The 16,929-nt window shown below is 35.0% G+C and overlaps 1 protein-coding gene and 1 long non-coding RNA gene across 2 annotated transcripts in view; both read right to left on the bottom strand.

Moving 5' to 3' along the window:
* LOC118926098 (uncharacterized) overlaps window positions 1-6,910 on the bottom strand; it is a 29,790-nt gene extending 22,880 nt beyond the window's left edge. Inside the window, exons 1-3 of the long non-coding RNA XR_005030336.2 lie at window positions 6,804-6,910; window positions 4,729-4,792; window positions 3,394-3,511 (exon numbers count right to left, since the gene is read on the bottom strand). This is a non-coding gene — a long non-coding RNA (uncharacterized LOC118926098). The remainder of the gene's footprint in view (window positions 1-3,393; window positions 3,512-4,728; window positions 4,793-6,803) is intronic.
* Window positions 6,911-14,314: 7,404 nt separating this feature from the next.
* ODR4 (odr-4 GPCR localization factor homolog) overlaps window positions 14,315-16,929 on the bottom strand; it is a 54,018-nt gene continuing 51,403 nt past the window's right edge. The window contains exons 13-14 of the mRNA XM_057507961.1: window positions 15,792-15,902; window positions 14,315-14,613 (exon numbers count right to left, since the gene is read on the bottom strand). Of these exons, the coding sequence (XP_057363944.1) occupies window positions 14,546-14,613; window positions 15,792-15,902 (179 nt within the window). The 3' untranslated portion in view covers window positions 14,315-14,545. The remainder of the gene's footprint in view (window positions 14,614-15,791; window positions 15,903-16,929) is intronic.

The following is a 16,929-nucleotide window of genomic DNA, read 5'->3' as shown; positions in this document are numbered from 1 at the left end:
TTAAAAAAACACAGCAAAAACAGAATCCTTATATGCTAATAATTAAGAAACTCCTTACAGGAACAATTCTGCCAATTTTAGATTAACTCCATGGACTGAAAGTAGATACTTAAGAAGATGATGACAAGGCAATGAAGAAGGACAGTCAAACGGGTATCTCAAAAGAGAACATTTAAAAATAATAAAATAGAAGTTCTTTTCCATCAATAGTCATTATAAACTGAAATGTTGTGGAGTTTTATAGAGTAGGGGTAGAAAAGCATAGCTAAACAATGAAAGGAGACTCTCATCTATGGAAAAAGAATGCTTTAAAAGATTCCTGTTCAAGGAAAGCTTTACTCTTGTAAGAAATAACCCACCATGAATTACTTTAAAAGGGAGAGCAAGCAAGCTTAAGCAGGACTAAACCCAGGAATGTATTTAACCCATAATTGCCAAAACAAAAGTAACTAGGTGGTACCTGTGAAGGGAGTAAGTGATGATAGCAACCACCCTCAAAATAAGCACTTGGTGACTAATGCACGCCAGAGTGAAGCTTTGATGCTAGCACTCACCAGGAAGAATCACACAAAAGGCAGGATTTGACTAGAATATTGGAAACCCGCTGCTGCAGCAATCCTGGATGGCAAACTCCCCTCATGTAAACACCTAATCTGCGATTATGTTTGGCAGGAGGAAAGGATCATTTTTGTCTCAGCAAAAGAATCAAGCTTTAAATGTAAAGATTTAAATGTCATAACATGTCTCATAAAAAAACACTCAAATAATAACTAGACTTGACTTGAAAGAAAAGCTAAGACTGTTGGCTGTAAAATAATGGGAAAATCTGTGGGGGATAGCAAAACTATCTCAGGAAGTGAGCCATTCCTTCATTTGCTCTCAAGTTATTTATTGATAAATCGCAATGCGTCACGCAGTATCCTTGACTGTAGGGAGCTCAAGGTAAAATACATTTAAACAAGAAAGAGATGATAAATGCTCTACATTTCTGTCTTGGTAGTTGTGGTTAATATCTTGAGTAGTGATGCCAGACTTCCCAGGTTTGAATCCACTCACTAATTTTGTGGTATTGGGCAAGTTAGTTAACCTCTCTGTACCTGTTTCCTCATCTATAAAATAAGGCTAATAATAGCACATCCTCACTGAGTAACTGTGAGGAAACGATGAGTAAATTGTGTAAACTGCTTACAACAGTGCCTGTCACATAATAAGCATTACTTAAATGTTATTACCGACAGATACATATGAAGTAAAATGGGTAAGACATGGTTATTCCTTCTTCTCAAGGGATTTACAACCTAGGAAAGCACATTTTCCTGAAATGAAAAAAGATGGTGACTTATTTTTATTTTGTTTATTTATTACTGCTTGAGGTCTTCTGTCTGGAATCCAGTTGATACTAGATTTCAGTGAAGAAACTGTCACACATTCATGGCCCTCTGAATAACTAACATAACTGTCATGTCTGTTCAGTTCTTCCTCTTTCACTGCCAGCTCTTTTTTAAATCTTCAGTTCCATTACACCATTCTCAGATGGCCCATCCACCATCCAGTTCTCTCAATACTTCGCTCCCTATACACATGTTCTTGAAGACCTCTAAGTTCTCAACCTTTCCTCTTTAACACTGTCTGTTTTCACGATTTCTGTCCTTCTAATATACCCTAAACACTTGAGAGATTGCATCACTTTCCTGCTAGCCTCCACATTTTCACCTTATTTTTCCAAAGCACTTTTCTTTTAAGCCCCCAAATTTCTGAGTATTTCAAATAGTCATACTTTGTTCAGCAAACAGTTCTCTGTTCCATTTCCCACAGCCACTATCACAAACCTTTATTATTCTCTGCAGTTTTATTTCTCCCAAATCCTTCTCCCTCTGAACAAATCACCTTGCCTTTAACATTGCAGAAAAAATGGAGCATGAACTTTTCTACTTACCCCCCATTTATTAGCCCATTGATTCTCCATTTTATTCCTCTCAACAACGTCTCTGTGTACAAGGCTAATTCTGCCATCTGTGCTTTTATTCAAATTATATCACATTCTAATCTCACAACTTTTTGTGTTTACATTACACAATTTTATCCTCTCCTTCTACATCAGCTTCTTTTTCACCACTTATAAACGAGACTACATCTCTCATTAAAAATTTTCTCCGACTCTTCACAGTTCTCACGAACTAAGATGTTCTCAAGCATTCTCTTTCCATTTGTTGCCATAGTCTTAAAATCCACGTCCTTAATCTTTTCTTCCTTTCTTTCCATTTACTTATTCACCTGTCTTCCCCTACCACTCCACTGCAAGGGATTTTGATAAAGGTCAACAATATTGTCAGGCAAGTTCCTGGCAAGAAACAGCACAAACAGAAAAGGTGTGACTGAAGGAAGTTTAATGAAGAGACTATTTACAGGGGTGTAGGCAGGAAACTAATGGGACAGTGAAGCACCACAAGGCTAGCAACTGGTGAAAGTGACTACTACCCACTGTCCTTGAGAGGATCAGAAACCAGTGAGATGTGTAGCTATAGGAAAGAGCTGCCCGACAGGAGCGTTAGCTTTTGGGAGAGAGCACCGCCCTGTCAATCTCTGGCCCTGCAGGGAGAGAGATGGGGAAATCAGGAACTGGAACTCTCCTCCTGTTCTCTCTCTCTTCAGCGTTTCCCATCATCCAAGCCCAATTGGAAACCAGAGGGTGGGGGAACCTTACTGGTAAAGCATGTTAAGTCACCCTCCTCAGGGCCCAATGCAGGATGAAGACAGTTAGAAAGCAGATCTTTAGCGGTGAATGGAAGATATGCAACACAGCCACCTAACCACCAAACCCATTAGACTCTATCCTCATCTTGATTTTTGGGTCTACTGAATGCTGCTAACCACTCTCAAATTGAAATCCTTTCTTTACCTGGTTCCATGATACCACACTCCAGATTCTTCTATGCTTCTGTAACCATTCTCAGACTTGTCTTTTGGCCTTTCTTCCTTGTAGGGTCCTTTTATATTGGTATTTTCTTGGACTGGCTTCCCCACTCCATCTTTGGACTCTGTTAGTCACTCTAATCGTTTCAGGTACCAGCTATACCAAGGCTTCTAAACCTTGCCACTGTTGATATTTTAGCCTGATAATTCCTTCTTTTGGGGGCTGTTCTGATCATTGTATGATGAATAGCAGTGTCCCTGGGCCCTACTCTCTCAATGCCTGTAACACCCCTACTCTGGCTGTGACAACTGAAACTATCTCCAGACATTGCCAAGTGTCCTCTGAAAGCAAAATCACCCCCAGTCAAGAACCACATACCTCTACATACAAAATACACAGTGTTAGTGTCCTGAGTTCAATGTTGATGCAAATTTAACTACCCATCACCCCTCACCTGGACCATTGCAATAATTTCCTACCTGGGCTCCATCACTCCCTGTCTTCACAATGACACCATAATGATCCACGAAGGATTGTGGATAGGTGAAGGAATCCCAAGGCCGTCAGTCCATGCAACTGAAAGTCTTCTTGGCACATCTGTGAGACAAATAAAAAGAAGTAAATTTGTAAAGATTCTTAATATACACTTTGAAATATTTGTGGGTATAGACATTCTTCTTGATGATCTGTGACTTGTGGGAGTGAAATATCTATGTGAAGTGCAATATTATGCCTCCCATTACTAGAAAAATATATGCTTTCAAAAGAACATAAACTTAACAGCAATCTTTTTCTAGTCAATTTTTAAGAGTCCAATCTCTAACTGGAAGTTTGAAACCTGAAAATATTATAAAGACTACTACAGTATTGACATGAATTTAGATAAAGATAGGCAGGTTTTATGACAAAAGTGATGATGTTTTACAGCAATTAGATTTGAAAAAATGTGCTGTGTGTGTGTGTGTGTGTGTGTGTGTGTGTGTGTGTGTGTTCTCTTTCAGCAGCTTTAGTGTCTTTAGTAAGAAAATTTTGAAAGGTTGTTTGAGAACAGATACATTAGCCATGGGCAGTTGTTTATATATCCTGTTATGAAAATAAAGTACTTTATATAAACGAGTCAAACATTAAATTCCTGACACATATATAAAGGCACATATATAAGCAAAATGGAAGGCATAATAGCTAAAGGCATGTGAGGGTAACACCATCCATGCAATGGAATGGTAGCTTTGGGGACAACAAAAAACATAGCTAACATTTTCATAGTATGTTATAATGTATATATATTACCACATGCATATAATATATATTAAATGTAATATAATAATATATAACATACATTATCTCATTTGATTCTCATAAATGCCCCACAAGGTAGGTAAAAGAATGATTGTAATATGTCCTATTGAAAGATGGAGAACACTTTTTTTCAGTTTTATCAAGGTTAATTTCTCAATTAACAAATAAAATTGTAAGACATTTAAAATGTACAACGTGATGATTTGATACTGATATACCTTGTGAAAGGACATCCCCCAGTTAATCAACATAGAAAACGTAGAAATTGAAGTGTTGGTGGTTAGTTGACTTATCCAGCTTTATACAGCTAGTTAGATGTAGAGTTTGGACTTGACCTTGGTCCTCCCGATCCCAAGTGCTTACGCTCTTCCCATTACATCATACTCCTTACCTAGCAGTCACCAACACAAAGAATAAGTTAACAACCAAATTCGTGATTCTCTAGCATTAGAAGATATGTCTTAATATATTTCAGGTACACATATCAATTCTGCAGAAAAAAATTTAAAAGTTACCTGGAATCCTGATACAGCTTTAGTAAGTTTCATTATCCCAACAAGTAATACAGTGACGATGGACCTGGCAGACAGAACAAGACTAAGCATATAGTAATCTTAATTTTTATCATGGATTTTACTTATTTGGGTAATAGAATTTAAGGAAAACATCAAATTTTATCTTTACCTGAACCTCTCAGCTTTAATGAGTTTCAAAATCTTTTTATCTTTCAAGGTTATTTTTTTCCCATAGCATACAAGACAATAGTTCTAAAACTTTATTTGTATAAAGCCAGGTGTTTCAACCTAGGCTATTTTATTTCTCAGAGTGTCCACTCCCCACTCCCAATCTCTGAACACATACTAGCTTGATTTAATCATTATCTCAAAAACAATAATTCATTTTTTAAAATTTACTTTTGTTCATTGCTGGCGACATACAATTATATCCCACAGTGTTCCTGTTCTAACAAATTAATGCACTTTCAACGGGCAGTGATAATAACAAATGAAATTGAACTTACTAGGTAATTAGTAATTGAATTTGCTAGGTAACTTACCTGAATTACAGAGACTTACATAATAAATTTGTGTGAGTCCCACATAAGTTTAGAAGCATAGAAGTTTAGAAGGCTGTATATTACATGTACATTTTATTAAAAATAAATACAGATGCCATTTTTGAGCATCATTTTTTCTACTTTGAGCATTTAAGGAGAAAAGGGCTTTTTAATTTTGCTGTTGCTTTTGTTTTGATGGGGGAATGGGGAAAACTAAAAGGTTTTACAAAAACCCTCCATTTGAATTTTCCACTGGTGGAGCAGCAGTGAATTACTATTCATTTGAAATTGGAGTTATTTTACTACTCTTCTCAGTTCCATACTGAAAATTCAAAGTAGAAATAGCTCCAAACATAATAGTAATAAAAAACGTAAATGACTTAAACACACTATTTGAAAGGAATATATTGCCAAATCAGACTTTTCAAAAAACCAGGTACTTATTGTTCAAAAGAGATACTTTTAAAACTTAAGGATATAGAAAAGTTAGAAGTAAAATGATGAAAAGCCATAATAAGCAAATGATTTTTTAAAAAAAGCAAGTACCACTAAATTAATATCAGACAAATAAGCTTAAAGAGAAAAAGCATTATCAGCTTTAAGAGGCTCATTACATAATGATAAAATGGTACATTTCCCCAGGAAGATCTACCAATTTTAAATTTATATATACCTAATAAAATGTCATAAATTATACATAGTACAAATTGGTAGAATACAGGAGCATGTGACTAATCCACCATGAGAGATTTCAGTACAATTCCTTCAGTCTTTAATAGAGCAAGTAACACTGATATTCTCCTTTACTTCAGATCATTATTCCTACTTGTTTCTTTAAAAAATCTTACGTACTTTTTAAAAAGCTCATGCTGTTTATATCACTTTTTCTCCATCCTTGTCAACTGCTGCCTTTCTAATCACTCTCCCTCATTCATCAAAAATTAGGTGCTTGATTCACACAGGCTTCCCATATACTCCAAGTTCTATCATCATGTTGGGTGTTGTCATTATTCTTGCAGACCACCCTTCCCTAATCTGGGCATCCTGGTTCCTTAACCTTATCTCCTGACCTCCAATGACTTACTTCACCTCAGCCACTAACTTCATATGCTATCATCTATGTGTTCTTTCTTCTCAAATCACTATTCCAAGCATCCTTACTTATGATCACAACCATGCTTCCTTATTTACTTGTCAACTACTACCAGAATTTTGGGTCTTTGATTTCTTCTAGATCTCCATTGCTGGAGTCTTTACATTTACAATTCATCAAAGCATCTCCCCCTTGAAACCAATCCCATCTTCACTTTTTTTTTACTCAGCTTAGATTTCATCATTCATCATTTATATAATAATCTTGCCAATATCCTCAATTTCTAGCTCTTCTTTGTTTTCAACTTAGCTATTAGACAAGACCCCCAAATACTGCTATTCATTTTTTCCATTTCTAAATCTTAGAAGGCAAAGACTACTGGGGGAAAAAATCACACAATTTCATTCACTTATTATTACTAACCTCTAATGGGGCTTTACCCTTCTAGGGTTCTTTGGTCAAGTTAATCTCCCATTATTTGCAACAATTCTTTGACATCTTCTTTATTCTCTTTCTCCACTCTCAGCAGATGACCTTGCCAACTTCATTGAAATCTGAAGACATTAGATGAGAACATCTTTAGCTTTCTACTACCAAACCTACAAGCCCAACAGCTGAACCAACTTTCTTCTCCCTCTGAGTTACCATATTAGATGTTCTTTCTCTCAAGGCCAATAGCTGCCTATGCTTTAGAATAGAAATATGCTTCCCATCTTTCTAGGAAACTTATATTAATGTTTTCTTACTTCTGTACAGTTATTCCTGTTGCTTCTGTACACTCAATCACTGCCTTTCATCAGTACCTTTCCCTTTAATATGTAGGTTTAGCAAGTCATGTTTCTGAATTGTTTAACAAGGCATGATGCAAATGAAAATACTTTGTAAATTGTAAGTAACTGTATAGTGAGAATTACTTTGATGTTGTTAGGATTTGTTCCAAGCGAAACATCAAAAGAACTAAGTAACTTCCCAAGGTTTTATTGTTTCTTTATTGAAGGTCTAGGAATAAAACTCAACTCTTCATAATCATTACCTATTATTTTATTTATAATTAAAATCTGGAAAATATTTTCAAGAATGTTAACTTGAAAACATAAACCTTTTTTTTCAAACCTTGTATGTTTGTCTAGATATAGATATTACAAACTAGTATCTTAGCTTATTGATATTCAGAATTTTAATAATGGGGACAGGCACCTGGTATGTCTTCGACTGAACTGGATTTGACTAAAATAGGATCTAAGAGCTGATTAAACTACCTTCACCCTTATCATTAAGCTCCCCTTCACAATTCTGTAAATGAAAGATCTCCTTAATAAACTCAACAAATTGAGTGAAAAATATTATTTTCCTAAGAGGTCAAGTCTTTTCAATTAAGAATTCTTGTACAGGACACTTTTGGAACCAGAATTTCAGAAGTTCCACAGTACAGTATAAAGTCTGCAAAGTACAGTATGTCAGTAGAGCTTCATTTGATGATGATAAGTATGTGAAATGTTTAGAAAATATAAAATTTGACATATATTAATTATTGATAAGTCTCCAGTGATGAATGCCATTAACTCTTTCCTCCTAGCACTTCTAAGCCCAGGCCTTAAGAGGTTAACAATTTCCACTTCCTTCTTTGAACAGATTCTTGGGGCTCTTCCTTTTGAAATTCAACCACTATGCTGTGGGAAGCGTGAGCCCTATGGGGAGGTTACATGGAGGAGGAACTACCTACCAACCATGTGGATGAGCTATCTTGGATGTCACAGTTCTGATAACTGCAGCCAACATCAGGCGGAGCAGAAGAACCTTTCAGTTGAGTCAGCTGAGCCCAGTCTACCCACAGAATCATGAGTTAATAAAATGGTTGCTTAATGCCAAAAAGTTTTGAAGTTGTTATGAAGCCAGAGATAACCAAAATAGAAACTGGTACCTAGAGAAAGGGTGCTACTGGGCCAAAACCAAATCATGTAGCCTTAACATGGGAACTGAGAAGTGGTGGCTAGAATAACAATAAAGAAATTGTTATTGAAAGGAAGCACTTGTTATGAAACACAACACCTGCAGTAATGGGAAATGTAGAACTAATAAACTTGTGTAAATCATTAAGGGGAAGTAAACGAATAAACTTGTGGATCTGGTCAAGGAGATTTCCAGGCAGAATATTGAAAATTCCAAGTGACTACTTCCAGCTGGCTATGATCAAATATGAGATGGGAGATGAGGTAAGAACTTGCTCAGTTTTGAAGAAAAATTTATAGGAAATATAAAGGGCCCAGATCACCTTTTCCAGCCAGCTAGAGGTTCTCAAGGAGGAAATGACCTCTGGACAAACATCAAATCCAGGGAATTGCTAGTAAAACATAATATCAGGGCAAGTTAGGATCAAGGGTCCAGCTGTAATAACTTTTAAGGCTTCATAAACATTTAAGCCTGTGTCTCATGGGTATCTTAGCTAGACAAAAAGACTTCTGAGAATCTTACGAGCACACACTGTGACTCACTCAGACAGACAACGGGTATCTAAGATTCTTACGGATATTGTCTTCCAGGACCCTGACTCTCAATTCAAAGTAGAGAGAGGCTTGTCTTGAATGGATATGTGCATGTGCCTTTAGTGTATTATAATTTGATTGATAGGATATACACAATATTTTTAAAGGAATCACATCAGCTTAGTCTACAAGGGAGAGACGATTCAAAATAAACAGAGGCTTCTGGGCCTCAAGCTTCAAAAATCAGGAAGCAATTTGAGAAAGCTACTCAGTTTTAAACTTAAGCCATTTCTTAGGGAAAATAATGACTGAGTAGATAGAGGGAAAATCTTGTAGAGAAGAGCTAAGCACTGAGGACCATTCTCCGGGAGAACTAGGCCCTAACTGACATACATTCCCTGCCATTGAGTCAGTTCACAGAGACATGTGCCCAGCTGAAGTTCAGAATTACTACAGACTGCTAACTGCTTTGTACCTCCCTCATTTTCCCTCTTTTCAAACAAGGGTATTTTGCCTGAATTGCCATTATATGCTGAATGAATATGGGGAAGAAAACTTTCCTTTTAGTTCATGCATCTTCAGGTTGGGAGGAACTGCAGTAAAGGCATACTTGAAACTGATTTAGCAGAGAGATTACAGACCTTGATCCTGAATTTGAAAACGTATTGAGATGAGACTAAGGTATTTTGGGAGGTGATGAATGTATTTCTCACCTGTCAAGAACATGGATTGATATGACCTGAGAGTATGTTACAGTAACTACTCTCCAAAGATGGCTCCACCAACCCCTTTCCTTCTCATATATGCATGCCCATGAGGAGTAAAGTTTCTTTTCACCCTTCTTCTTTAGTCTGGGCTAGTCCTATAGAGTTTGACCAGTATGGTATAATGGAAATGATGTTCTGAGACTTCCAAACCAGGACCTCAAGAGGACTCACAGCTTCTATTTTATTCTTCTTGGAATGTTTCCACTTGGGATGCCACCTCTTGGATCCCAACCACCATGGTAAGATGAAGCCCAGCCATTATGATGGAAGAACCTGAAGCCAGGTGGAGAGGTCACGTAGAGAACTGAGGTGTGACGTCTGGGTTCCCAGCTAACAGCCAGCAGCAACTGCCAAACATATTCTTCAGGAGCTGTCTTGGATGGTTCAAGCCCAATCAAGATCCTAGAAAATTGTAGCTCTAGCCAACCTCATGTGGAGGAGAACCACCCAACTGATACCTGTCAACTCAGGTTTGTGAGAAAAATGAAATGGTGATTGTTTCAAGACAATTAAATTTGGGGGTGTGTGTCAGTAATAGACAACCAAAACAATACATTATGCCACTAAGTAATAAAATGAACGTCACGAAACCCACTTTAGCTCAGGAACTAAAATATCACCAATATTGTTTCATCAGTTCGTTTGTTCCTTCTTTCCTTCCTGTCCTGCCATCACTCCCACCCTGAAACGGTAATCACAGTCCTGAATTTTTGCTATCAGGTAACTTTCACATAACAATTAAAAAGTTTTATAAAAAATATATGTATTCCTATATATTATATAGTTTACATTTGCTTGTTTTTAAACTTTATAAAAAGCCTGTATCATACTGTATGCTTCTGAGACTTGCTTTATCTATCACTTTACCTCTCAGGTCATTCTCCCTGCTAACAAAATTACAAAACTCACCATTTATTCTCTCAATAGATATTTGAGTGACTACAGAGCTGCCTTGAATCTTCTCACATGTACTCTTGTGCACATAAGAACTTCTCGAATGTACGTATGTAGTAAGTGGTTAGGCATTAGAGACTGCATTTAGCTTTACAAACCGAATTTCTTTCCAGCGTTACCAGTTTACAACCCCATGTGTAGATCTTTTTGATACATGGTTTCATTGTTATTTTCATAATTTTTCAATCTAGTGGATGTAAAACGGTATTCATTGTGGACATAATTCGTTGATAACTTAATGAGGTTAAACATCTTTCCAAATGCTCAGTCACATAATCTTAAAATAGCTGGTTTCTGTCTTTTGCTCATTTTTCTACAGGACAATGAATAGAGCAATAGGCATCCTTGTGTTCCTGATTTCCAGTGTATTCAGCTTAGTCATGATGCATTCTTTTTTCATGTAATGCTGAATTCAGTTTATTTTTGACTTTACTAAAAAGTGCAATTAGTCTTTTCTCCTACTGAGTCTGATTATAGTATCAATAAGTTATAGTGGCCTCATAAAAGGAGTTAAAAGTTATTCCCTTATCTTCTTTTAGAAGAACTTGTGTAACATTGAACTACTACAGTACTTGAAAGAGGAATAAAACATCTGTAAACATGGATTAGATTTATCTTTGTCAAAAACAGAAACCAAAAAAAAAAAAATGAAATTTACTATAAAAAAAAAAAAGAAACCACCCTAAAATTATTATCCAATACTATTGAGTAAGTCTATCCAGTTTTATCTACACTCTCTATAGTCTATTTCTTCTTGAGCCAATTTAAGGAACTGCATTTTTCTAGACATAGGTCTATTTTGCCTAAATTTCCAAATACATTAAGATGCACTGATAGTCTCTCAACATTTTCACCTCTTCTGTATCTATGGGTTAGGATCCCTTTATCAATCTTTATATTGTTCACTTGGCTGTTTTGTTTGATTATGCCAATTTGTTTGTTTTATCATGAAAAAATGTTGACATCTCTTTTCTAATTCACCAAGTTCTTTCCTGTATCTCATGCTTCAACATTCTTTCCCTAACTTAAGTTACACACTTGGCCTTTTCCCATAAACATTTAATTTTCCTCAAAGTGCTGTTATTACTGTATCACCCAGTTCCAAATGTATATACTTATAATCAGGTTCCAAGTATTTGTTTTCTTCTTTCATCTATGAAGTTTTTTCAGAACTTGTAAATGCATGAGTTTAAAAAGTTACCTTTATCACTGACCTATTTCTGATTATCCACTTAATCTCAATTTTTTTTTGAAATTTGTGACTTATTTCATGCCTAGTACACGATCAATTTTTGTTAAAATACAGTGTTAAGAAGAATATTCCCTAATTGTTGATGATTCTAAATTTATCCATAAATCCATGTTAATTGCATTATTCATCAAATCTGTGTATTCAGTCATTTTTTGGTCCACTTGATTTTTCATTAAGAGCTGTTGAAATTTCCCACTATACTGTTTGTTGGTTTAGCACTGTAGTTTATACATTTTGAGGCCATTTTGTAATGTATATAAAAATATAAAATTGTTATACATTCCTAGTGAATTGATCCTTTTACCATTATTTAGTGACCTTCTCCATCTTTAGTAATGCTATCATAAAACCTAATTTTGATTTAATATCACTAAAACAATACAAATGTTCTTTTGCTATTTGCCTAATGCATTTTTTTCACCTTTTAAAAAATCCAGGCTTTAGCTGCATTAAAAAAAAAAAAATCTAACCAATCTGTTCTTTAACTGGGTTTAGGCTATTTGTATTTAAGAATTACTATTGGACTTGTTACTATTATCTTACGAAGTCTGTCCCTCCCCACCCCGAATTTCTTAGCTTTTTTTGTAGTTATTGTCTTCCTAGTTCATATTTTAGACTTATTTTCCTTTGGAATGGTTCATTCTATATCTACTATTTTAGAAGTTACACTTGAGATTTCACATATTTAACATATTAAGCAGTAACTTGAGCCATTATCTGAATAATAAGAGTACCTGAAAACACTTCAATTCCAATCACCTCTTCCCATCTCATAAGCTATTGTCCAGTTTTCAATTACATCTTTTTTATATTGAGTCCACATTAATGTTGCATAAAATGTTTATTTTACATTTGTTTACAATTTTACTTCTTATAAACACTTCTTTCATTACCATTGTTTTATATCAACACGATTTACATATTTTAACATTTTATTTGCACACTAGTTCTTCAATATCAGATAATCCTTTTGGAATCACTTTCCTTCTTGAAGATAATCCTTTTGTAGTTTCTTTAATGAAGGTCTGTTGATGGTAAAATCTGTTTTTTCATCTGAACATGTCTTTATTTCTGTTTTGCTTGGTACAAATTCTAATAATTACTTCTCAGAATTTTGAAGGCTTTATTCCACCATCTTTTGGGTACACTGTTGCTACTGAGAAGCCTACTAAATATTTGACTGTCTTGCCATCATTGATGATCTTTGCCCCTTTAACTGCTTTTAGAATCTTGCAGTTACACTACATGGAGTTTAGGCATGGAGGTTATCTATATATACTGGAGATAACTGTGCTTCTTGAATATATGCACTCATGTTTGTCCAACAAACATGGAAAATCCTGTTATATCTTCAAACACTGCCACTCCCCCATTCTCTCCTCCTAGTACTTCCAGTCTTTATACATCTTTTCTCCATCTCTCTTCTCTTTAATATTTTTATTTTCTGATTCATTTCTCCTTGCTACACACTGTGCATTTTCTTTAGATCTACCTCCCAGTTTATTTATTGTCTTTTCAACTGAGTCTAATATGATATGCAACATGTCTAAGGTTTTTTTCAAGTAACATGCTGCTCATTTCTAGCAGTTCAGTTTGTTTCTTTTTTAGATCTGCTTTTGGTTCCATTCTTCTTGTATGTTGGTGATGATATCTTGGAGAATAGAATCCGAAGTTTGTTATTTCTACAGGTTCTTTCTCACACCATCAAGTTTCAACTGGCATCTGCTGATCTCTAGTCATGAAATAATATTGCTTTATCTTACTCTGTGAGAATCCTGGGCTTATACATTGCTTTTGCCAGAGGCTAAAGAGTACTGCAAACCGAGGGCCACTTCAAATGTCCTAGCATCTCAGATTCAGATACGTCTCTTTTTTTCTGGTCCAAGGTAAACTGCATATGGCAGTGCTGTAATTGGTGTTTGCTATCTGGGCAACCAAAGTCCATCTGTATGCTTAATACAGTATTCACAAATCTTAACTCAAAATGTGTTCATTTTTGTAGGGGAAAAAAAGTAGAGGTATGATTCTTGGCGATGTCCCCTACTTTTTTCGAGCCTACTAATTCAAAAGTAGATTTTAGTCAGGATCAAGTTGTTTTACAGTACTTAGTCTAATGTACTGTTGGAAGCAAAAGTCTTATGTAGTATATTTAAACTGTTATGATACAGTAACCTGAGAAAGCACATGATTTATGGCAATCCTTACTGATTAAAATCCCTCTGGAAAGGCCTCCCACTCCTCAATCAGAATTTGATCAGTATTTTGGAACTGGATGAAAATTTGAAGGTCTTATAGTATGAATTACCTAGTAGGTTGTTCCCCACTTTGCAGAAATTTCTCCTATTATTAATAAAATATTCAGTCAACCTCAATTATTCAAATGTTCAATGTTCTAATCAATCTGTGATCCAGAACAACAGGACTAAAATCTATGAAAATAAAACATCATTTTGAACATTTAAAAAAATAGATAATAATGCTTTGTTACATGCAACTTCCACTTAGATGCATAACTTTATTTTTGGAAGCCAAGGCCACCTATAAGACAAGCAGGACTAAACAAGGCAGCTGGTGATTTCATTTTAGTCAGAAACACACCTAAAAGGCATTATGGCAGCAGATCTGGCTGCAAGTGTCTTAAATGCAGATGGACTGTTTGCATCTTTATTATTCATAACTGTTGGTCAGTGTTCTCTGGATGATCAGGAAGTTCTCCGTGCCTCACCCTAATCACTGAAGTAATGAAAGGAGATACCAGCAGCAAAGACTGCAACTGCAAATGCTGCAATCACACCTAGAAGTAAAACAAACACAAAACAAATGGAAATGGAATGAGCAAAAGAAAGGCTTAACTGCTCCTAGACTCTGAAATGTAGGTAAGTGATGGGCCTAAACAACACACACACACACACAAACACATATACTTACAGACACAAATACATATACTAAAAGGAAGAAAAGTCTTAGAGAAAAATACAGCAATAAGTTGAAAAACTAGATTGCAAAGGTTGGACTGGTAATCATCACCACCTTAGCAAAACCTTAAAACAAGTGTCTCTCTTACACACATATACGCACTCACACACCTCTTTGCAAAAACCTAATACATACTTAAAAGACTTCTATAAATACTTACAGTGACAGTCCAACCATCTCATGCTCTTTAACATAAACCAAAAACGTCAGCTCCGATTGTTCTCAATCATTATAATATAAAGACATTTGTGTAACTACAGAATGTAGTTTTGAAACATAAGAATTAGTTAGTCTAAGTTGGTAACTTTTATTTTTATTTATTTTTTCTTGACTATTGTAAGTTAAAAACTAAACTAAACTAACAAGAGTAGTCCAGACACACACACACACACACACACACACACACACACACACGCACTACACTTAGGTACAAAGAATTTAGGTAATTAAGTTTATCTAACAAATAACTCTTCCAACTCTTCAGTCAAAACTCTTAATGTTCATAAAGAATTTTTCAAATTGGCTTTCCTCTAAACAACAGTCTCTGTGTTCTTTGATCAATAGGTCTAAAAAATAATGACATGACTGTCACACTTCTTGGAGTTTTTAAAATACTATAGTGCATTACAAATTTCCAGACTTGAATTTGACTTTTTCATAGAACACATATCAAAATCTTCTGTAACAGCAATCCTGGGAATACCAGTTTGGGAAATACTGCCCCTAATATACTCATTAATTACCAAAACTCAGCATGCTTTTCTTCTACAAACACCAAAACAATTAATAGGGAGTGCTACCTTTGAAGGTATTTGGGATAATGTATTATTTATACATATTTCTATCTTCAAGGCTTAGCACTTTCCATAGTACTTAATACTGGCTTAATCTAGCACTTTTAAGTTAGCAAAATGTAATGAAAACAAATTTGAAGTAAATAAGAAAACTCAAATCCAAAATACTATCTTTTCAAAGTTAATAAAAGAAATAAAATACCTATGTTTTGCTGAATTTTCAATACTATGGTAGTTTCAACTGGTTGTTGTGGTTGTTCATCATCTATGTGGTCCACAGAAGCTTCACTATTTATAGAGGAACTTATACAAGCTGCAAGAGGATAACAGTAATAAATCCCACATTTATTATATAAAATGAAAACATTTACCATTTAAGAACAAGTTTTAAAGTAGAACATTATAAAGAACATATATGATGAGCTCCATTTTCCTTCAACTTGATTTTTGTATAATATAATGAATTTGCTCATTATTAAATATAGGTAAATTAAATTTCACAGAATGTATGTCAAACTGACATAATTTAAAAAATACTTTATATACTTTTATAACAGAATGAAACCAGAGAGCCAGACAGCCAGTTTTGAATGACTCCCACAAATTTTAATTTGCTTACTGTATGGTCACAGAGATAAACTGATATGAAAAAACCAGATAGCAGCAGGGAAACCTTCACTCTTAAATAACATTGATTTATATCATCCTTATTAGTGTTTTGGCAATTAATAATTTCAAGTAATTATATATTAGTAATAAAAGCAAGGATCAGCAATCTGTAGCCCATGGGCCATGTCCTATGTATCCGACAAAGGCAAATTATTAACTATTTGGCCCTATTAAGAAAAAGATTTCAGACTCTTGATTTAACCTGAAATTTGAAATATATAAGCAAAATATCATAAATTTAGCCTTAAAATTACTCAATTTTAAGCAAGGCAAGAACATTATCTCATTTTAAAGACAGAAAATAAAAAAAGATGGAAAAAGTTAAGTGCATATTTGAGGGTCATGGGCAGCATATGAAGGATTCAAAAACAAGTTTTCTTTCTATTTCATTATGCAGACAATAATTATTTAGGTTAGCCTAGCTGAATTTCTTTGACACTTATTAAAAATATTTGAGCTGAATACATCCTTAGAGATCACACAGTGCAATGGTTTTAATTTTTCTCCCTAGTGCTAGTGAATCTGACAGAAAAGTTCAGTATGTGAATTAGGTGAAAGTAGAATTATTCTCACTGAAGTAAGAACGGAGGGCTCCTGGGGCCAGACTCCCCTCCCCGAAGAAGTGGGTAGTTAAGAGCGCTGCTCTAATGAACTCTAAGGAACTATGTTGG

The sequence above is a fragment of the Manis pentadactyla genome, chromosome 9, assembly GCF_030020395.1.
Source record: "Manis pentadactyla isolate mManPen7 chromosome 9, mManPen7.hap1, whole genome shotgun sequence".
Classification (NCBI taxonomy): Eukaryota; Metazoa; Chordata; class Mammalia; order Pholidota; family Manidae; genus Manis; species Manis pentadactyla.
This window is presented reverse-complemented; position numbering and strand designations above follow the sequence as displayed.